Source organism: Epinephelus moara, chromosome 5 (genome assembly GCF_006386435.1).
Source record: "Epinephelus moara isolate mb chromosome 5, YSFRI_EMoa_1.0, whole genome shotgun sequence".
Taxonomy (NCBI): Eukaryota; Metazoa; Chordata; class Actinopteri; order Perciformes; family Serranidae; genus Epinephelus; species Epinephelus moara.
The window spans coordinates 44,383,135-44,407,464 of NC_065510.1; the positions used below are offsets into that span (position 1 = coordinate 44,383,135).

The following is a 24,330-nucleotide window of genomic DNA, read 5'->3' on the forward strand; positions in this document are numbered from 1 at the left end:
GAAGAGGGATCCCTCCTCAGTTGCTCTTCCTGAGGTTTCTACCGTTTTTTTTTCCCCGTTAAAGGGGTTTTTTTGGGGAGTTTTTCCTTATCCGCTGCGAGGGTCATAAGGACAGAGGGATGTCGTATGCTGTAAAGCCCTGTGAGGCAAATTGTGATTTGTGATATTGGGCTTTATAAATAAAATTGATTGAATTGAAATTGAAACTAAATGAATGAGGGCAGCTCTGCAGACATCATATTGTGATGATACATCAGTTACAGCCTGCAAACATAGTATCACTGTTACAATTTGCATCTCCTGCAAGGTTGGTACCATAATCCCAGTGCTGTAAAGATGGGTAATACCACTCTTATGTGTACTGAGCCTGTTTGACGTCAAATCTTTAACAGAAATATAAAGTGCTCATCCCTTCACTCCATCTTCATAGGAACACTCTGCACCATCTATACACGTCTAACAATGCTGTCTGACCTTAAGAGTGTGCTGATCTCTCTAGCAAATGCATGCATACAGTTTATCTGCCAAGACATCTGAGAGATCAGTTGCAGGGAGGGTGATCAAACTGAAATGAACTGATTCCAATCTTCAGCTCAAGCTGAAGATTGGTTTGGGTTGTCACATTGACATGGCCTATGACACACAGATAAGGGCTGAAACCACCTGCTAGATCCACACGTTTAGCAGAAACAACATGACACTGATATCAGCAGCTCACATAAAGAAACATAATTCTAATTGTCAGCATCTACTGTCTTCCACTGTGTGCCGGGTCGTGGGGGCAGCAGGCTGAGCAAAGTACCCCAAACATCTGTCACAGTCTCAGTATACACGGGTTTGGACCCAAACACAGAAGCAATGAAAGAGACAGTAGGAATCCTGATCCTGATCAGATGCCCGAACCACCTCCACTGGCCCCTTCTGATGAGAAGGAGCAGAGGCGCTATTCTAAGCTCCCTCCAGATGTCTGAGCTCCTCACCCTATCCCTGAGGCTGAGTCCAGCCACCTCACAGAGAGATCTCATTTCAACCACTTGAATCAATGATCTCATTCTTTTTGGTCACTACCCAAAGCTCATGACCATAGGTGAGGGCTGGAGTAGAATGACTGGTAAATCCAGGAGCCTTAAAGGGCCAGTGTGTAAAATGGGTTGAAAACAGTGACATCAGTGGTCAAATTCTAGATTGCAGGGCTCACTCGCTCACCCCTCCCATCGGGTAAATGACGGTGGCCTCGTAAGGACAGAAAGCCTTGCGCACGACTTTTTCAGGAGTAGGTCTATCTAGTGACGAGGTGAATGTTTATTTAGAAATCTAAGCCATGTTCGGGAAAAAGGCCAGTTTATTTGAGCACTCCAAAAACTCCAGTAACACTCCACTCCATCCCAAACTCTGACTCTTCTAGTGTAACAGACACACTTCATAACTTTACACACATACTCGTTTACCATACCTAGCGGGTACCCCTTCCCCTCTCTGCTCCACCAATCTCCAGCCCGCACACTGACTGACAGCGTAGCCTGTAAACAGAGCTCAGCTGTTTATTTAGCCTAGCGATATCTCCAGACTATAGTAGCTGCAATGGACGACTTTGAACGCGATTTTGAAGAGTTTCTTGTAGCGGACACAGACCCAGAGCCATACCTGTTTGAGCTGGAGCATACAGATGAGGAACTCCATGCGTTTGATGCTGAGCGGGCGAGAAGAGAGGCTGAATGCACAGAATGGGATTCGGTGCTACTGCTGCCATTGTTGGGGAGATATATCATCAGGAGGAAAAGCGCCGTAGAGAGTGCATCACAAGGAGTGAAGTTGCGTCTTCTTTTCCTCGCAGATGACGGTTCGGGTNCTTGTATAAACATATTAATGGGTAGAATATTCAGATTCAGATTGACAATAAACCATGCCAAATATTATACACTGGCCCTTTAAGGAGATGGCAGCAGAGTGAGGCAGTAAGCAAGGCACTGCCATGAGGCCAGTGTTCTGCAGCAACAGTTAAATCTGCTCCCTGAAATGAGGGACTTTTTCATTATTTGTTACTTTCAGTACTATTTTTTAAAAGGCCTGTTTCAATGTCCTTTAAAGGACTGTTTTAACCTTTTCCTTTTTAGGACATTTTAACTTAACCTAAATTCTAATCTTGATTTTTAAGTTGTTCTCCTTCTTAGTTGTCCTGTTTGCTCTCCACCTGATCCAAAGAATCCTTTTTATTTTGAAAAATCTTTAACCCTAACAACCCCTCTTATGCTTGTACTTAATGTTTCCATTTTATGCTATACTTTATACCTCTACTCCACTACATCTCAAAGAAAAATACTGTACTTTTTACTCAGCTCCATTTATCCACTGTGAGGGTCCAAGGACAGAGGGATGTCATAGGTTGTAAAGGCCTCTGAGGCAAACTGTCAAAACATCGAGGAGGACCTGACCTGGGACTGCCACATCACCGCAGCAAGAAGGCCCAACAGCGCCTCTACGGCCTCCGATGCCTGAAAAAAATTCGGCATGAGGCCCCAGATCATCAGGGACTTCTACAGAGGCACAACTGAGAGCCCCCTGACGCGCAGCTTCACCTCCTGGTACGGCAACTGTACCATTAATAATTGGTCAGCACTGAGGAGGATGGTTTGCACGGCCGAAAAGATCACCGGATGCGAGCTGCCCAGTCTGTACTGTACACCCAGCGCTGCCTCAGCAAAGCCCTGAGAATTGTCAAGGACCCCACCCACCCCCACAACAGTCACTTCACCCCCCTGCAGTCCCAAGGGTGAAAGGATACAAAGCACGAACAAGCAGACTGAGAAACAGTTTTATCCCCCAGGCCATCAGACTTTTAAATGACAGGAAAGGTAGCTGTGTAATAACATGACACTATGCACTTTATTACAGTGCAATAGCACAGCATTATGCACTTGTCACAATTAACCAGGGCTACAGAATAATCTTCCAGGGCTAAAGCCCTGAATGTCCAGGCCAGGTGATGCCCATGTACAGACAGACAAAGTTAGTGCCTAGCTGGTGAACAACGTGGAGCATTTTGAAGCTAATCTTGTCTGAGTTTCTGTACACCACAGCAGAACTGAAACAAGAGACAAATTATGACTTACATTTGTCTTGTGGCCATAAACTTAACTCCAAATAAGTCCTACTGGATGTGTAATTAAGTAATTGTTTGCTAATATGTCAATGTTGTGTAATATTCTGCTTATAAAAACCACATAAATATTACGCCATATACTATATATTACTCCCTGAAACCTGATCAGACCAGAACTTAGATGAAAAGCCCTTACAGAATAGTTCATATAAGAAAAAGTGCTGGTACAGTCAGTAGAGGATTTGAGTTTAACCTGACATCATTTTACAGACTGCAACCACATATGGCTGTCTGGATTGTCCCACATTCCCTGCTCTGATTCTTGTCCGCTTACCCATTCCCAAAAGGAGGATAATGCCTTTTGCACCTGTCCAGAATTTCGTGCGACCTAAAAGTTGCAGTTTCTCTGAGGTCTTGTAGGTCCTATGGATTAGAGATTTTCTACTAAAATAGGGTGAAGGGATAGAAAGTCACAGAAATGTTGGCACAGCATGTTCTTTATCTCCATCCATGAGTATAGGACACAACTGTTGCTGCTAAGAGTTGTGCCATGGCAATAGTCTGTCAACTAACCCACTTTGACATCTGCCTGCTAAAGCTGCTCTTGTTTTTTGTTCTCGTAGCTTTGTATGCATTGTCTACAAATACTGACACAAACAGAGTAAAGTCTGTAACTCGTATGTTTTCTAACAAAGAGTGAAATGGAAAGAATTTAAAGGGATAGTTAAGGGATTTTGAAGTGGGGCTGCAAGAGATATTTTTCCATAAGGAGTGTATAACATGTAGTAGATGGTGGTCGGGGCACTTTCTGTTTGCAGAAACAGACAGGACCAACACCCCAGAAGCTAAAATGTTATTACTTAAATGTAAGCCACTTAAAAAAGGCCTACCTAAAAAAATCAATATCAGTCTCAGTGGATGCTACATTTACAATATTTTCACCACTTGACCTTGCTGTCAGGCAGCCCTGTCCTTGAGCACTATATGTCGTCAACCATATAACCTCTGTATTCCCACACAAAATTGTATTGTGCTGCAAGCTGTTCAGGTCAGACTCTCAGGTTTATGAAAAAGACAAGAAAATAAAAAAGCTGAGTGATTATGACAGTGACGACAAAATGCCGTTCACCGTGGAGACAAAAGTACACCTTTGTGGCGGGAGACTGACTAAAGACAGAGAGGGGAAACTGGAGGCCTAGAAAGAGAACAAGCTAACTGTGAAGACCCACAAAAATGCTTCATATATATGCTTCCCCTAGGCAACATTATTAGAAATCACTGTGTAAATTTTCATTGTTATACAGATGATGTGCAATTATATCTATTGATCAAGCCAGAAGAAACTGATCAGTTAACTAAACTTAAAGCATGTCTAAAGGACATAAAAACCTGGATGAGCTGAAACTTCCTAATGCTTAACTCAGACAAAACTGAAATTATTGTACTTGGTCCCAAACACCTCAGAAAATCATTATCTAAAGATATAGTTTATCTAGATGGCATTTCTCCAGCCTCTAAAACCACTGTAAGGAACCTCTGAGTAATATTTGATCAAGGTTTTTCCGTTAACTCTCATATAAAACAAACTTCAAGTACTGTATTCTTTCACCTGTGTAATATTGCAAAAAAAATTAGCCTGTCTCAAAAAGATGCAGAGTAATTAGTCCAGGCATTTGTTACTTATAGGCTGTATTACTGCAACTCCTTATTATCAGGTTGCTCCTACAAGTCTCTAAAGACCAACAGATCCAGAATGCTGTGACATGTGTACTGACGTGACCTAAGAAAAGAGATCATATTTCTCCTGTAATAGCTTCTCTGCACTGGCTCCCTGTAAAATCCTTCTCCTTACTTACAAACCTCCAAGTGGTCAGGCTCCATCATATCTTAGAGAGCTCATTGTACCATATTATTCCACCAAATCACTGTGCTCCGAGAATGCAGGGTTATTTCTGGTTCCTAAAGTCTCCAAAAGTAGAATGGGAGCCAGAGTCTTTAGGCCTAGTCTGCTAGGGACTTCCTATAATACACTGAGCCCCTTTTCTCCTTTTTCTTCTCTCTTCATTTGTTAACATTCATGACGTATTACTGCGTGTTACTAACTCAGCTTCTTCTGTGAAGCCTTTGTGCTCCTTTGTCTCGCAGTTTCCCTTGAATCGCAGCTATGCCTGGATTGTGAGTCATGGTTGCACTGCTGCCATGGTCCTGCCTGATGCCTACTACTGCTGCTGTTATTATTTGTCATACTTGTACTATTATTATACACATATGATTATTATTGTTAAATATATTTACCATTATATATTAATATATACATAAACCAGAGAATGCTAAACAACGTCAAGGAATGGTGCTGGAAATGGAGACTAGTGGTAAATCAGGACAATAGGCCTCCACAAATAGTACATTTAGGGAGGTCATTGGAGAGAGGCTCAGTTGTTTTTATTTTTGGTTCAATTGTGCTGTCATACTACTGACCAGTAAAATATCTTGGCTTGAAGAATAAGTACATGACATTTAAAGAAGCTGTCAATGTTCTAGCTCAGTCAGCGTGTCGAGCACTGGGATCTGTACTGAACAAAGTTACAAAATGTAGCAATCTTGGATTGCATAGTAATATACAACTCTATAATATATGTGTTTGTCCTGTGTTTGACTATGCTTCTGGTGTTTTGGGTTTCCGAGAACATACAAGTTGTAACACTGTGCATTATAGAGTGATTCAATCCTCTGTGAGAGTCCATGGTTTTACTTCAGTTTTGGCCAATAGGGAAGATATAGGATGTGAACCTGCAAACATCAGATGTAAATGTCAAATGCTTCAGCTTTAGAATACACTTGTGAAGATGTCTGACCACAGACTCACTAAAAATAGATTTATTTGGGACATCTCCCATGGTCATCCCTAAGGTAATGAGTTGAAATCCTTATTTCACTGGAGCAACTTGTCATTTATTTTTCATGTCAGGTTACTCTGTGATATTCGAGAGATTAGGAGTAAAATGTTTCTTATATTTAGAGAAAAATGGTCTGTTGATATTTGGTATAAACCAAGATTATGAGCTTACTGTCTCATAAAGAATAGTTACAGTGTGGAACCTTATGTAAATTATAATTTAAACAAAAGATCCCTATGTGTACAGATGTGCTCAGGTACATTGCCATTAGCCTTAGAGGCTGGGAGGTTAAATGCCACCCCAGAGGAAGACAGACTTTGTTTGTTGTGTGACAAGGGAGAAAGACGTTCATTTTATGTTTTACTGTCCTGTATATGAAGACATAAAGGATGTACTTTTCAGTAAAATGACCTCTATTTATGTTGGTTTCTTTTAAGTTGGATGACTATGAAAAATTTGACTTATGTTTTAGAAGGGGAACTTTTTTTTGTGGCACAATTTGTTTGCTAGGCCTGGAACAGAAGGCAGAGTCTTTTGTCTGGAGACTGAGTAGTAAAATAACGTGTTCTTTGGATTGATCACTGCAGCATTGTTGTAATGGTGACATGTAAACCCATGAGGGTTGAGGACATGTTTGTAATACAAATCAATCAAAATCAATCATATCTATAACATATATACTGTCCTACTACTAGCATTATTATTCATATTTCTATAATTTTGTCATAGTAGTTTAGTAGTTATTTTGTTATTGTTGTTGCTGTGCATCTCTCTCTTTCTCTGTCTCTCTCTGGATGTGGTATGCTGTAGAGCCCTCTGAGGCAAAATGTGATTAAAAATGAATTGAATTGAATTTGTTGTTTAATGCCTGTCTTCAACTGTAATGTCTTTTTCTGTATTGTATCGTATTTGACAGTTGCCACAAACACAAAGAGTTCCCTAGTGTGACGGCCCTACTAATGTGTCTGTTTCTTCACAGCTATCTTTTTCCTTGTGGCTGGAGAGGCAGGCCGTCAGATCTTCCTGGCCACACCTGAGGAAGGGGTCTCACCTTATAAAAAGGCCTGGTTTGTCATCCTGCCCTCTCTCTCTTTCCCTTGACTGAGCAGCTGACAGCCACATGGCCAACATGGTGTAGTTTGGTTTTCCTTTGTTCCATTTGTTCTGTTTTACATACACACACACACACACACACATCCACACACTGCAGTCACTCACACCACTTCGACATGCATTATTTTTTCTTTTGGAGTATGTTTAGTTCAATAAACTACCTCTGTACCTTGAAATGGTTGTGTAGAGTCTCTTTTCTTGCAAACTGTGAGCCAGGTTTGTAACACCTAGGGATAAACTAATTGACTGACTGACTGACTAAGTCTTAAGTTAAAGTTTTTTGTCATTGTTAAAAATACAGTAAATTTGACAGACCATTTCAACAGGAACTGAGAATGAGTCCACATGCAGACTCATGAAACAGCTTTACTTTTCAACAGTGATTCGTAATAGCACACACTACAGGACATGGACATGCATGGACAAACAATGCGTTTCGTCATTTCATTTTAACAGCATGTTGGTGCATACAGTGATGCACTCTTTTTATGCTCGTCAGGCAGGTGTATAGCTTCATGTCTTGTGTGTTCACTGTTGGTAGTGTCAGTCATATCACCTACACTTATCTATATCACCCAGCTATTAATGACTTACTCCCTTAAAAGGTCCAGTGTGTCCAGTGGGCAGAAATTGAATATAATATAAGTATGTTTTCTTTAGTGTATAATCCCATGCAAATGTGAATTGCTGTCTCTTCATTTCCTTAGAATGAGCCATTTACATCTACTTAGGAATCACTGGGTCCATTTGTTATGGAAAAGAAGAGCACTCTGCGGATTGTTCCACTGCAGATAAAAACCGACTGAACATCTGGATCTTAAGTTGTCAGAGAGCAAGATGCAGTCACATGATTATCTTGCTTGAGCATACTTCTGCGTGAATAGTCTGTTGGTAATGACATACTTAATCTTGCATTTCGTAGGTGGTGTGCAGTGCATACAGATTGAGAATGGAGTAGGCAGTATCTTAGTATGCAATTCCAAACACCGCCAGGAACGGTGGGAAATATTACCTACTGGACGTAACTCCAGTTCTATGAGAATGAGTGGTCTTTGTGTAGAGCACCCAACCGGTGCTGTCTGTACAGAATGTGAAACTTAAATCTTAGTTTTTCTCTAAGAAAAAAGCAATGCATGTAGTGGCATGTAGTGCTCACGAAAACCCACAGAGCCATGTGAGCATTTTGTTAATAATATTATGGCTTAATGTAGAAGCCACCCCCATGTCTTGTTATTTTTAGAAGACTTACAGCGTTATGGCCCATCATTCTTAAACTAGTCCAGTTTAATATTGGGTAAAGATTAAAAAAGTGAATAAAAAGTGTTAAGATGTTTTCATGGAGAGTGTGGGGTGTTTATATACAGTAGTCCTGATTGCAGGTTTTTAAAATTTCATATTATGAAAAACAGATATATATACTTTATTATAAACTGCTTAGTAAGACAATAAAGGCATTTGCTGCCATCCTACAGCCACTAACGGTAGTGGAGCTGTTGTTGGTTATAGTATCAGTGAAGCATTTTAGTCCCATTTAATGTAATTATCTATCATGCTGTACAACAATTAGAGGTCTTCATGGGCCTACTCCAACCCTAGGACTATTTATCATTATGTTTAACAATCTGATGCCCCCCACAGGCCTTTGTAAGGTTTTATTTTATGATTATATGTTAGCAACTGCTGTATTTGCTGTGTTTAAGTTTACTCATATGACATATCATTCAAAATCTATGTTCCTTGCAATTCAGTTGATGCAAACCAATCCAAGATACAACCACCAAAGCAGTCTCAGTAAATGCTTCTGTCAGACAAACAAACAAATAAATTGTTATGACTCGCCTATGAAGCATTATTTCACTCCACAGATCAATACTATGCCAACAAAAATGGTCCTCATACACTCCCAAAGTACAAGAAGACCTAAATCCAGCAAAATATTTAGTCCAAATACACTATTACCTCTGGAGATATCCACAAACTGCTGATGCATCATTACAAATGTTAATATTTCTCCACATATTATCCATCATTTCTTTAGTTTGCATGTAAATATGCCAAGTCCTCGATGTCAAAAGTATAGCTAAACTCTGACCTTTTGATTGACACCTCACCTGAACCAATAGGAGCTTCCATACTGACAGTCTAGGCAGCAAGGGCCTGTGTTGAAGGAAGTATACGTCCCTCTGAATGGCTCTGAGGCCAAAGGAAGTATACTTACTTTGGCACAGATTTCTAAAACTGTGTGTACACCTGCCAGTATGCAATTTCCTTTTATAAATCTTGGAATTGTCCACATGTGGACCAGCCTTATATCCCGTCCTCTATATGTCCACATTCAGTCATAAATGGTCAATGCAAAGCACCTCATTAATGCTGATGCATAGACATGAGCTTGCTGTTCAGTGGTTCTTCACGGTAAATCATGGCAACGACCAGAGGAAAACCAAGAAGACGAACATTCCTGATGCAGAAATCAAGGTGCTTCTGGGTGAGGTTGAGGTTAGAATGCACATAGCCTGTTGTTTGGTGGGCAGTGGTGTCACAACCGAAAAGAATTGCACCCTGACATCTTTGTTAATTTACACCATCCATATGTGCAGGACATTTTACACACAAAAACTATCTGAAAACTAAAATGGTACTTGGTGATATCTGCACAGTATTAGAGGAGATTACTGAAAACTGTTGACGCAGTGTACTGCAATTTTTCAATGCCGTTTGATGTTATCTTGGATTTCTACAACCGACAACATTAATTTCACCAGTTAGCCTGGTTTACATGGTTGAGGTTAAAATGACTCAGTATATTCATGTTTATTATCGGGTAAAGGAAAGCCAGACTTTTCTGAATCCTGTCACCTGCCACAGCCTGACATTATTCAGCTATGCACGGTGCTCTCCACAGCTGACCATGTGTATCAGCAGCATACAGTCTGGCCCTGACCCTCTCCTCTGTGCTTCAGTGGTGGGGAATGTGATAATGAGACAGCGCTAATGAAATACTGAGGGGTATCAGATTTGTGACATACCCTGTACAATCAAAAGGTGTTTATTGAAAATCTCTGGCTCACTGGCTCAAACACAAAAACCACTTCTGCATTTGAATGTTTATGAAGTGGCTCTATGAGAAGCGTGTGATATGAGGTGAATTTAAAAATGTGTGAGATCGTTATATGTATGATGACTCCTCTCACACCCAATTTCCACAATCTGGCTTCAACTCAGCACCTCACCATCTGTGTCGCCAATATCCCCTGTCTCCAAAATGTGCGTACACGTGAGTCAGAGATTTCCTACATTTATGCACATTCCCTCGTCAAGTTTTTATAAATCCCAATTTATGCTTAGAAAGTGGCGTACACACATTTCAAGCCCCTTTTTGGACACATGCAATGGTTATAAATGAGGAACAGAACAGTTTTTAAAGCATATGCACAGGCCAGAAGACTGATACACTGAACACACTGCAAACACAGTACATAAACAATCCTCCCATTATAATCATCCATTTTTGATTTGCATCCAAACTTGTGTTTTTGGGGAAAAAAAGAAAACTTGTGGACTTTTATATCAGACATTTATGTCCCGTACACTATGGCTGTCCCATCTGTTTCACACTTGATTTGCATTTTCAGTGCACTAAAATGTTCCAACAGATTCTGTGTACAATATGCGTACAATCTCCTAGAAATCTGCAGGACCACTGTAACTCTCAGCTCTTTAAAATCAAGACTTTTATTAAATCAAATAATAATTCATTTTTTACACTGCACAGTAACTGTATTCTTGTATTTTATACCTGTCTAGCATATACTGTACAGACAGGTTTAAATGATGTGACATTGAAAGCATGTAAGCATGATAGACTGCTGGCGGAATTCAGAAGGATGCAAATGGCAGTGCCAGTGATGTCATTGTTAACAACATTAATCCTCAGGCTTCTCAGACAGGTAAAGGTATCGTTATTAAGATAAAGCAACGGTCCAAACATGTTTCAGGCTAAACGGCTCAGAATATATTCCTGGCTCCGATTTAACAACAGTGAAGAGCTGCTTGATTTGTAAAATGTACAGTGCTGACCAGCTGATGTTAGAAAATGCCAACAGTAAGTCGCTCCTTAGATGGAGCTCCCTCCATTTCTTGAACGCCTGACTGAGGTTTACTCTTGTTTTTCCTTTTCTTTTATCACTCTCCTTTTTGCTCTTCTTTGCCTCCTCAGACAGAGGAGCTCCTTTTCTTTCGCTAAGCCGTTTTTCATTTGTCTCCAAACTTTGTCCATCTGCCATTGTGCTCGTGACTCAATTATCTCATGCCCAACTCTTCATAAGGCCCAGCTCCAGTCCCTGATTGGCTGACCGACCAGTTTCGCAATACATGACACGTTTCCTGCCGTAAAGCAGATTTTTTCCATGAAATTTTGCCCCCGATGGCAGAAGCTTATTGCAAAGATTGCAAAGCCACTAAGTAACCTATGTAAGCACTGATTTTACTGTGGCCACTACCCTGTGCAACCCACATTATTTTCATGATGATATATTTAGGAAAAGATGCTATCTGTTGCCTCTTTAATAGAGATAATTTCAAACACAAGTACACAAATTGGCTTCATTATAACTCGCAAGATTCATTAGCAAAACAATACTCCTCTGCTAGACACGTTTTCTCCACAAATACAACATGCTGACTTTATTAGCCAAAGCCTACGCTACTTACATCATAGCAGAGATTTCCTCTACTCATATGAAGCCAGGAACAGCAACAATTAACAAAGGTAATATTACAAGCACTGTAGTTGACTTCTTCGACTTAGTTTCACCCAGAGGTCTGCAACGAGTTGTTTACTCCAAAACAGTGCTTTGTTGGCTGTGGCGATGTACGTACCTGCTGACACCAGCCTGAGTTGCTGCACCTGTGTGCTCAGCTCATAGGTGGAAGCTCAAACTCAAAGTAATGCGGTGATAGGCCTACTTTAATTCTGTTCGGCACAAGGTGCATGTTACTTTTGACTTGTCAACTGAGCCATCTGACAAGTGAGTGTACATGAAGAGACCAGCACGCGATTAATACAATTTAAAAAAAAAACAACACTTTGTGTGAAGGCCTTAATCGCATTGCAGTTAACGTGTTGACGCTGACAGCCCTAGGTAAAATACCATGAAACTTCAAGTAAAATTCCCAATTAAATGCCCAGTCTCTTTTAGTAGCTTGGTGTGGCTACACATTTTGACAAATAAAGGCCTGTCTCAATTAGACACCTGCTCATGTTGCAAAGCAGTTCATTTTCATAGAAATTCTTTGGATGTAACTAGATTGTTGGCTACCCACTTGATCTAACGTTAGTTAGGTGCTTCGATTGCACATACATACATTTGTCAATATGGGTATTCTACATATTGTTAGCTTGGTTACATTCTCCGCAATTCAATTGTTCAGTTCATTTTACTGAAACTACAGTATAAGCACCAAATAAGACAGTAATTCTTCTCCATGTTAAACAAGCAAGATAAAAAACAAAGACGGTGACTCCCCACGTAACCTATGAAGCAGTTATATAGTCAGAATATGCGTCCATTCCTCCATTACACTGTAAGTTTTTCATATTCCTTCATATTCCATCAAAAGGGTTTTCCGTAAAAATATATCCAAGTTATGAATATTGTTTAACAGGATAAAGTGGTGTTGTGTTGGTATGCCGGGTGCCATAATCCTTGGGTGCCATAGAGCGAGTGTTGTAACGCTCACTGTTGTGCTGTCTCTTGGAGCTAGATCAAATAAATGGCATTATTTTTTCATAATTATATCATAATTGATATGTTGTTTGAAGACAAATTTTTATACAAGTAATATTAATACTGGTTTACTAAACAATTTGACAGTATTTCTCATCTTTGCAGTGCAGCACTTTTGTGTGAAAGAAATTAAAAGCCTGTCGTCTGTCCCAAATATAAGCCTGTTGAGTTCAGTGATTTAAGCAATTAGCCCAGGCTAATAATTGAAGTTTTACGGTAGGTATGTATGTATATAACTCATGGAAGTTGTCACATGCCATTAACTACATACATAATGTAGGCCTATTCTAAAAAAAATGTTTTACTCAGGACAAAAAAAGACAGTCTCCTGAGTACCCTCGCTCTTTATGTTATTACAGCGGATGGGTCTACATTGGAGTTAGTTGAAAGCCTGGTACATCATACAGACATTAAAAGGATGGCCACTTACCAAGCTGCTGTATTTAACATGCTGTGAATGAGAACAGGCTAAAAGTGCTTATAGCTTTTTAAAACTAATTGTAGCAGTGAGTCACCCTTGCTCCTATTCAGACACCCAGGATGTTCATTCATTTATGTATTGATGAGTTGTTTTGTCTAACTGAGTTTGTTACATGCAAATTTATCAGATATTATTCAATAGGACATTTTCATTATAGTGAACATGTATCAGCAAAACACATTTTATCAACACCACAGACACACACAAGCCATTTTTAGAAGGGCGCTTACATAAAGACACGTGGGCCACATGTAATGCCCAGCTGGGTGTCCTACCTGTCCAAAGACTGAGTCCACGATGGGCCGCAGCTTTCTTCTGTCTCCCTCTTGAAGCCAGACATCATCGGGGTCTCCCACGGGAGAAGACAGACTCAAGGTCTTGGCTTTAGGCTTTGGTGGCCTCTTTATACTAGCTGAACTCCATCGCCTTAATGATTCAATTTTCTTCTTGATGGAACCCTGAAGAATGGTGGATGAACAAAGAGGACAAGAAATGGGAAAGTTTTCAGACAAGAAACCCTGAGTGAGGGTTGGTAATCCAGGCACCAGAGATGATGAATAAATAAATAAATCAATGAATTGAAATATATTCAATTCACTGTACACTTTAAGATTGAATGCACCAAAATATTGTAAACAAAGTAAATAGTGTATCTGTGCCAGCCAGGCCTCAGCAGACAAACCCAGAGTCCTCAAAGTATATCACGGTGAGTTTGTAAGAGCACGATAGGCAGGATTTAGGATACTGCAAAGTCATATTTTGGCATGTACATTCATTCACTGACCTTCTTTATTAACTTCCCCTCTGGCACCTCCATGGATGATACGCTTTTCGCATCAGTCATCTTTGCAGCCCAGCTTGCATTCACAGAGACGTCCTCTTTCTCTCTGTCTCTCCTCCTGTCACGCTCTTGTCCACTCCTCCTCTTTATCTGTCTCTAGAGCATCCAACACTGGTTGATAATCTGAGGCATATCTCCCACTGTTGTTGCTCCTCCTTCTCTCATCCCTCTCTCTCCCTCTTTCATCCCTCTTCATGTATCCGCATCCATCACTTATGTCATCATCTGTCGGCTTCTATCCACCTCTCCCCTCAGTCTCTCTTCTTGTAAATATTGCTATCACACACAGATGCTGGTTCATTCAGGCACACACATTTAGGCTCAAAGAAAATGTTTAGCTTCTGTCCTTTTAAACTCTTGTTGTTCATTCATATCTTTATTAATATGTATTTCCTGCTCTTGACTAACTTTGGTGACCTTTAACTTTTTAATTGAAGTTGATTCATTTTAAATACAAAATTGTGCATTAGTTGCACACACATTTTGTCCTATTGAGCCTGACACTATTTTCTGTCCATGTATGTGACATCTCCAATAATCCCCTATTTATTTCCCCTCTCTGATCTCGTCCATTGCAATGCTGATGCAGGCTTGTCCTCAATCCTTTGCACTTTACCGTGCTTCCTATTGTATAGTACATTCACCATATGGGCCTGTGTTGTACATGTACAAGCACACAAACAACCCAGCATGTCAGAGTCTTGTATGGAGCTAGAACAGTCTCAAAATGAATAAATGCACAAAAAAGGATTCACAAATGCATTTGGGGATTTATATGTATACATATATATATATATAAATATAAATATATATATATATATATATATATAAATACATATATATGACTCAGAACACAAACACATTTTCAATGCACACAAAAACATGTTTCATTCCATATATAAAATATTTCTTGTTTTAAATACAAGCAATTGAAATTCACAAATGTACACATGTAAAAGTATTTGCAATTTTCATCAAATACATATTTGGAGGTTGTTACATTTATATATGAACTGTCGAACCTGCATTTACAAAGTGTTTTTAATTTGTAAACTTCCCTGCATTTGTGTGTGGGAGTTTTGAGACTCCCCTGACCTGACTCGATTCATAAATGCATTTTTTCTAATAGGGGATTGTCTGCAGCCAATCAGATGACAGCGGAGCGTGCCAACACTGTGCAGCCCAGGACGGGTGTAATAAGTGTGGGTGAGAGGAGCGGAGAGGACCATGGAGGTCAGGCGAGGCGGGCCAACACTGTGTATCCCCGGACGGATGCTCAAGTGTGGGTGAGAGGAACGGAGAGGACCGCGAGGTCAGGCGCCTATATCAGTGTTGGATAAACAGTAGTTATGTTTTGTTCCCAGGGCCATACAACTTTTCAGCTCCACCCTAAAGGACAGAAGTGCAATGGACCTTTGGGCATGATCTAGCCCTTTTATTGTGTTTTACTGTGTTTTTAGTTTTGCTTTTTTTTTGCACTTGCACCTGTGTGAGGATGTGTTGTGTTGCTGTTGAATAAGTTACTGGATGCCTTAATTTCCTTCGGGATGAATAAAGTATCTATCTATCTATCTATCTATCTATCTATCTATCTATCTATCTATCTATCTATCTATCTGGTATGCATTTTAACCCTGCAAACCTGAATTTGAACTTGTGCAAAAAATGTTCAATGTATGTAAAATAATTTCTCAGGAAATTATTTGTATTCCTTTAAAACACAAATACAAATCGATAATTACAACTGCTCGAATCTTCCCCAGGAGTCACAGATTCTGTTTCCCTCAACTACAAATCACAAATCGCGCCTCCACTGAGATATTTGGTGAAAAACTATCTGTGCATTCAGTCTATGGAGAAAAAGGCGGGTGCTGAACTGAGATCAACTGATTCCACAGCCAATCAGAGGAGAGGGGCTTTTGTCCCACAGCCAATCAAAGGAGAGTGACTTTTGTCTGCATGGCGGAGTGAGAAGGAGAGAAGGCCTGCCGGTGGTGGATTGTTTTCAAACAGCAGCAGAGATAGTGATTTTGGCAACATTCAAGGTAGGTTGTATTTTTAACCACATTAATAAATAAACTGCGACGCGAAGCTGAGAAATTTAGCGTCCTGTCACTTTTCCTTTGTTTTGCTAACCCTCCTCCCTGCCGTGTGCATTTGTTTTCAATAAAGTCGTTGAGAAATCAATCTGTGCAGTGGTTGATTATCATACACATGTTACGATGTGTGTATTGTTGTAGTCTTATGTCATAAACTGTAACAAGAGATTACGGGGCGCGTGTGTGGCTCGGTCGTGGTGCCGCTGAGAGGAGAGCTGTGACCCCGGGTCAGATCAGCTCATGCAGGGTTAGTTTTCAGACAAGACACACGGAAGGGAGAGCGTCAGATTCATATGCTGTTTTACAAGATAATCCTTTGTAGGTTGAAAACATGGATCTATAAAAATACTAGTTAATATCTATGCGTGAGAGATGGTAACGTAGTAAACTGACAATTACTCCTATTCTCATCTCTCTCTGTGTTGCTCTGAGGTTTGAGGTGGAGCTGCAGGGTTGGGTGGAGGTGTGTGGGGAAGTTTGTGCTGTTGAACGTAACCGTTGTGAAACAATCAGAAAATAACGTGTTATTGATCTGATTCAGCGGCTTTCTTACTGTCACCGCTCCCTCTCTTCATTCACTCTCTACCAGCGTCAGTGGATCCAGTGTTTCGGTTTAACTGGTGACCGTGTTAACTAGTGACTTTCTCACATTACAAGATACATTACAAGAGGTGAATGAGCCTTCTGAACACAGTTTAACTTTAGCGTAACTTAGATATTAAACACAGACGTGTATGTATTTAAAAATGATTAAACTACTAAAGGCTTATGAGAACACCTATGTGAAAGTCACCATATAACACGGTCACCACTTAAACCGCAACACCGGCTCTGTGTCTACCTGTGTAGCCGCTTACTGACGGAGCAACTCTGTCCCCCGTTCAGTGTCCGGACCCTGACGGAGCAACTCTGTCCCCCGTTCAGTGTCCGGACCTTTTATATAAATAAATAAAGTAGCAACTGGAGAGAAATGACAGTAAACTGCAACAGAGGCTAATAATAATGATATAATGTTAGCCTCTGTCTCAGAGGGCGGAACTGAGTCTCCGTGTTCATCGGAGACAGAGACACAGGAGGATTACATAGAATGTGGGCCACCACAGTCTATATAAGTAATGGGATACATTGATAATTCATTTATTTTTAGGGGTGCTTAGATCAATTTTAGGGGTGCTGGAGCACCCCTAAAATGGGTCTAACAATGCCCCTGTGCTCACGGCAGGGAGGAGGGTTAGCAAAACAGAGGAAGAGTGACAGGACGCTAAATTTCTCAGCTTCGCGTCAGAGTTTATTTATTAATGTGGTTCAAAATACAACCTACCTTGAATGAGTGAATGAATTGAAAATCGCTGTTTCTGCTGCTGTTTGTTTAAATCCAATCCACCACCGGCGGGAACTCTTCTCCTTCTCACTCCGCAATGTAGACAAAAGCCCCGTCATTTGATTGGCTGTGAGACAAAAGCCCCTCTCTTCTGATTGGCTGTGGAATCAGTCGATCTCAGATCAGCACCCAAGTTTTTCTCCATAGACTGAATGCACAGATAGTTTTTCACCAAATATCTCAGTGGAGGCACGATTTGTGATTTGTAGTTGAGGGAAACAGAATCTGTGACTCGTGGGGAAGATTCAAGCAGTTGTAATTATCGATTTGTATTTGTGTTTTAAAGGAATACAAATAATTTCCTGAGAAATTATTCTACATACATTGAACATTTCTGCACAAGTTCACATTCAGGTTTGCACATATTCAAATTTTGTCCACAACTTCACATTGTTTGATACAGGTGCACAAATATGTTTTGCACCAAATATACTGCAACAATAGGAGCAAAAATGTGAGCGTGTCAGTTTTTTAATCTGTAACTTCTAAAATAGGATTTGTGCACCTGTAATTAAGAATTTGTGAATGTGTAAGTGTTGTGTTGTATTTGTGGAGAGAAAAAAAAAAACTACAAGTACACAACTCATACTGACACACATACAAATAACTGTACACAACTACAAATTCTACTGTTACAGGTGCTCAAACCTTTTTCACCAATAATACCTTCATACAGTACTTCCTGAATAACTATGAATGAAGGACTTTATAGTGAATGACACTGCTAGTTACTATCTTAATGTTATCTGTTATACCCCATTCAGACCAAAGATTTGCAACGAGATGAGTTGCAACTACTTGCAATGCACTGTTCTGCAACCTTATTTTGTGGCTGAATATAATTTGTAGCTTCTTAAAATATGAATCAGGATAGTAATAGCATTTTGTCAGTTCAACTTAGGACCCAAAAGCATACACAGGAAACTGAATAGCTAGAGGCAGTTAACTGTAGATTGAAGAAGTGGAGCAGAAGGCCTGAATGACTGAGGTGGGCAAAGAATGGCGAAGCAGTGCAAGCAGATTAGCTGAGGGCAGAGCAATCTGGTGGCACATATTAGTGGCTGTGGCTCAAAGGTAGAGCAGGATGTCCACTAATCAGGAGATCGACAGTTCGGTCCCCAGCTCCTCCAGTCTGCATGTCTAAGTATCCATTGAAATGTGAAATTATGACTACTTCAATTCAAACTGAATGTTTTTATAAATACAATATTTATTCACTACACAACTGCAGCACAACTACATACACAACTGTAGCCTAATCTAATGGCACAGTTTGCAGTTTACTACTTCCTATAGTATTTTTTCTCTACCGCCCCCCTGTCTTTGCGGCGAATACTGCAACGGAGAATGCGCCAAGTATAAATGCCTTTGAGCTCTGTTGAGGTGCGTGCGCAATCCGCCAACAGAGCCAGGCAAAGGTATAACTCAGGCTTAAGGTTCTGTCACGCCGCCACCCCTTGACGGCGCCACTGGCCGCGCACATGTGAGTTGTTGACGGTGACAACGTGTGTGTCGGCTTTGTCGAGTGTACCAAGTGCAGCACGATGCTGGTATATGTCAGCAAGAAGATGGGGTCCTCGACACTTAAAGGGATAGTGCACCCAAAAATGAAAATTCAGCCATTATCTACTCAACCATATGCCAAGGAAGGCTCAGGTGAAATTTTACCCCCAAATTCCACAAGGTGCGTGTTGGTTGCGTCTTGTGACGGTTTGACTTCATTTCCTTTCTTTTGAAATCTGTTTCGGGGTGCCAGCCAGGTTTCTCTCCTGGCATTTAAGATTAGTCAGTCAGTTTGTGTTTTTGTTTGAAAACGTCACACAAGGATGAACACTGAAAATGAACACCCTTACATTGAATGAATGTGAAAACCACAACACAAATAATTTTCAAACCTAATATGAGTGTATATATCAAACACTGGCAAAAATAAACAATTCTCAAAGTTCACCACACAAAGAACAAGCCAACACAAAATTCCACTTCGGGTTTTTCCTTTTACTCAGTCTCTTTCAAATGTTCAAAGAATCAAAATCAAAAAATCAAATTCAGTTCATCAAAGTTCAGTTCATCAACAAAGGTCAGTTCATCAACGAAGTTACTTTCAGTCTTTCAGTGCAGTTCAAAAAAATATCAGCAACCTTTAACAAAAAAACTCCTTGAGCAAAAAATTGTCACGTTACCCCCCCCCCCCCTCTCCAGAAATGTTGTGAGGACTCTAAAACTTCACCTGAGCCTCCATTGGCATATGGCTGAGTAGATAATGGCTTAATTTTCATTTTTGGGTGCGCTATCCCTTTAAGAGGCACATGACAAAGGCTTGCCAAGGAAAGAAAGATGAGAGTCAACCTTCAATGTCCACATTCGTATGTCATGCCTGGGCTTGGGTGGGGTCGGGCTGGATTTTTTGGGCCTGATCTAAGCTCAACAGTTTATACACGGAGCTGACGTCCCTTCAGAAAGCTGTTAATGAGAGCGTCACAGACTATGTTATTCGTGCAGAGACTGCTATCACAGCACTGTGGAATGCAGGAGAAACTTTAAGTGATGGCTTGTTAACTGCAATGATCCTGCAGGGCCTGCTGGACTCATTTAAGCCATTTTCCATCCATATTACACAAAGTGATGAGAAGTTAAGATTCACCGAGTTAAAACAAAGCTAAGGAGCTATGAGAGCACAGAAAAGTTCAATGCTGTTTGCTCAGGTGATGACAGCTTGATGAAAGTGAGAGGAAGAGACAGCGGAAACGTTAACGTTAACATTAGGGTTGTTTTCACAGGCTTGAACAAAAAATGCATCAAACTTAACCTTGCTTAGGTACCTTTCTCTCACCCTTTTCTCTCCCTCTACTTCGAACTGTCATCTCTTTGCCTCCCCTCCACTCTTGAGTGTGCCACAGTACAGCCAGACAGGCAGGTGATGACTCCGGTGTTCGTTTTTCAAAATAAAGTTAATTGCTGTGGCAGTGCGCCTCGATCAATTACATGTAGAGGAAACCCTGTGACATGTAGTGTAAAAGAACTTTTAGCGGATGTAAGACTAGAAAAGTGCTATACAAGCGGAGTCCATTTACATCTCTTTGGTTAAATTTGTAATGACATAATACATGCATTCCACATATATATACATGGGTACCAAGTCCTGAGACCGAGACTGAGAATAATATATAAGCTGGAATCCCAACACCCCAGAAGCCGATTACCAAGGCTAAGTGGAAAAGTACCCTTTGAAAGTCTCCTCAATGATGTGAATGCAGTACTACCTACTATCCCCAATAGCACCATAACTGAGACGAATCAGCTGATGTACACCACAGCAACAATGATCCTAGAGATGCTTGACTACAAGATGAACACCACAAGCCACAAAGAGCATTACCCTCAATGGAGAGGGAGGCTGGAGGCTAAGATCAAGGCAACAAGGAGAGAGGTTTGTCAACTCTCAGAGACACAGAAAGGTGTAGGAAAGAAAGGTATACCTTTCTGTAACTCTGAGAGTTACAGAAAGGTGTGGGAAGGAAAGGTATACCTTGGAAGCACAACAAACTGTCTATACCTGAGGCACTGGAGACTGCCAAGCAAAGGCACACAGCTCTGGCTACCTACCTAAAGAGATACACAGGAGAAGTAGAAGCCAGAAGAATAAATAGGATGTAATCCACCGAAACATCAAAAATATACTCTCAGAGGCAAAGTAACAACACTAGAATAGATCCACCCAGGGCTGAAACTGAGCAATACTGGAAAAGCATATGGTAGAAGGAGGCATCACATAACACCGATGATAAATGGCTAGTGAATCTAAGAGCAGACCACACTAATATCCCAGAACAAGAGCCAGTTATCATTACAATGGCAGACATACAAGAAAGAGTATCAGGTATGAAGAGCCAGACAGTAATGGGCCCTGACATGATCCACACCTACTGGATAAAAAAAACTAAATGCACTCCACGAACACCAGGTCACACAAATGAACCAGCTACTGGTGGACTGGACACATCCAGAGTGGCTGACCCAAGGACAGACAGCCCTGATCATGAAGGATCAACTACCGGACAATGACCTGCCTCTGTACAACATGGAAGCTCTTGTCAGGCATCATAGCGGCTAAGATGAGCAGGCACATATCCCAGTACATGAGCAAGACCGAGAAAGGAATTGGTAGTTATTCCTGGGGAGCCAAGCACCAGCTACTGGTTGATAGAGCAGTCACCTAAGACTGCAAAACCAGGCAGACCAGCCTGTGCACTCCTTGGACTAACTACAAGAAAGCCTACAACTTAGTGCCACACACTAAAACTGGAATGCTTAGAAATGTACAACATTAACAAGACACTAAGAGCATTCATCAAGTACTCAGTGGGGCTGTGAAAAGGCTCTGGAAGCCTACTCAAAGCCAATTGCACAAGTTACCATCAAGTGCGGCATATACCAAGGTGATGCACTGTCCCTGCTACTGTATGAGCCTGAACCCCCTCAGCCAACTCATCACAAAGAGTGGCTACGGATACCAGTTTCGATGTGGAGCAACCATCAGTTACCTCCTCTACATGGATGACATCAAGCTGTATTCACCCTTTGCGTCTGATGTCACGCTCTGCGCGCGTCAATGACGAGTGCCATGACGGACAGCAGAAGTACAGAGCGAAAACTGGACGGCAAGCCGGCAAATCTCAAACTAGACGTCGTAGTTCATTATTTTTCCTTCTCTTGTGGTGGTAAATATGGTGATTTCTTGCTGTGCGGTGGGCTGTGCAAACAGGCAAGGTTACAAAGCTAATTTAGCTTTTTATCGTATACCTCTTGATGCTGAGAGAAGACGGCGATGGGTAGCTGCGATCAATCGAAAGGACTGGCAGCCCTCAAAATACTCCCGGATTTGCAGTGAGCATTTTTTACAAGGTAAGATTAACGTATTTCCCAGTTATGTTTCCTATTTATATATTATATATAATGTCAGAGTAGGACTGTCAGTAGCCTTGGACCAAGACGTTCAATGCATGAACGTCTTGAAAATGAACCCCCTTTTGCATGTGGGGGTTACAGGTCTAGAGAGATTTACGTCTCGATAAACATTCAGATCAAACATGTAATGTACTCACCTCATAGGCACAGATGTTAGGAAGGTGTACGGGGGTTGCCGGGTGTTTGTATATTCGTTATTGTTCAATAAACATGCATTTTATCCCAGATGTCGGAAATTTTCTCCTCAATTCATATGGGTTTCAGTGCCCAATACACCTCCCAACCGCTAGTAGCGCAGTAGAAACCCATAGGAATTGAGGAGAACAGTTCTGACATCTGGGATAAAATGCATGTTTATTGAACAATAACGAATATACAAACACCCGGAAAGTTTCCTAATATCTGTGGCTATGAGGTGAGTACATTTCATGTTTGATTTGAGCGTTTATAGAGACGTAAATCTCTTTAGACCCGTAGGCCCAACCAGAAAAAGGGGGTTCCTTTTCAAGACGTTCATGCAATGAACCCCCGGTCATCATGTTATCTACATTTCATAACATGTTTGTTTTTAAAGGCCTATGAACGCGTACATGCGTCCTAGCCTTGGACCAAGACGTTCATGCAATGAATGGACGCGTACATGCATCCTAGCCTTGGACCAAGACGTTCATGCAATGAACGTCTTGGTCCAAGGCTAGGTCCAAGGCTAGGACAAACATATGTGTTAGGCTAGGACAAACATACGTGTTATGAAATGTAGATAACATGATGACCGATGAAAGCTTACCTTTGCCATTATGAGGTACTTCCCCCCGCCATGAGCGTAGCACCGCATACCGGTAACCCAACCAGCAACAAAAAACTGGTAAGCATCCAGACTTTTGTACGCTTTTAGATCTGCACCTGTGTATGGGGATACTCCGTTTACAACATAGTGGTACAGATCGTGTGGATTGAAGTTGGGCAGACTCGACGACTTGGTTAGATCCGTGAATACATGGGGAGGAAGAAGGTACGGATCGGTATGTAACTCTGCTAACGCTAGTTTCTCCAAATACCGCACTTTGTGAGTACCTACAAGGTGACCCACCTCAACCGACAACTGCACAACATCTTTTTGACTTGTAGTAGCCATTTATAAGGTCAAAACGGTGTTAAATGTTACAAAAAAATGCTAATTTCAATCGAAATCGCTTCTCTCTTCTGAATTTTCCCACTCGTCTGTTACAGTCTGTTTACATCCATCATTACTTCCAACATTACATGTCCCCTTGTGATGCCACAATATATGTATATATATATATATATATATATATATATATATATATACACACACACACACACTAGGAAGAACAGAGCAGAACTTTAGATAAGTGCTATGGAAATGTGAAGGATGCATACATATGAATTATTTATGTATTACTTATTTATTTACTCATTTATTGTTGCACTCTCTGGGTCTCATTCATGAAACGTGAGCAGAAGAAATTTCTGCGTAAACTGTTCGCAGACGGAAATTTACGTGCATGTCCGCATTCATCAATATTTTAGTAGCTCCGATCTTTTCGTAGCTACTAACAAAATCTACTCCTGCTCCTGACCACTCGTAGTGCTTGTGTAAATTTAGTAAAGCACATAAATATTGCTTGTCACTATTGGAA

The 24,330-nt window shown here is 40.8% G+C and overlaps 1 protein-coding gene and 1 long non-coding RNA gene across 2 annotated transcripts in view; both read right to left on the bottom strand.

The window, feature by feature from the left end:
* The window catches only part of cabp2a (calcium binding protein 2a), a 56,161-nt gene extending 41,853 nt beyond the window's left edge, over nt 1–14,308 (bottom strand). Inside the window, exons 1-2 of the mRNA XM_050044311.1 lie at nt 14,165–14,308; nt 13,656–13,838 (exon numbers count right to left, since the gene is read on the bottom strand). Of these exons, the coding sequence (XP_049900268.1) occupies nt 13,656–13,838; nt 14,165–14,224 (243 nt within the window). The 5' untranslated portion in view covers nt 14,225–14,308. The remainder of the gene's footprint in view (nt 1–13,655; nt 13,839–14,164) is intronic.
* The window catches only part of LOC126390157 (uncharacterized), a 698,278-nt gene that overhangs the window by 491,374 nt on the left and 182,574 nt on the right, over nt 1–24,330 (bottom strand). The gene's annotated exons all lie outside the window — the stretch shown is intronic.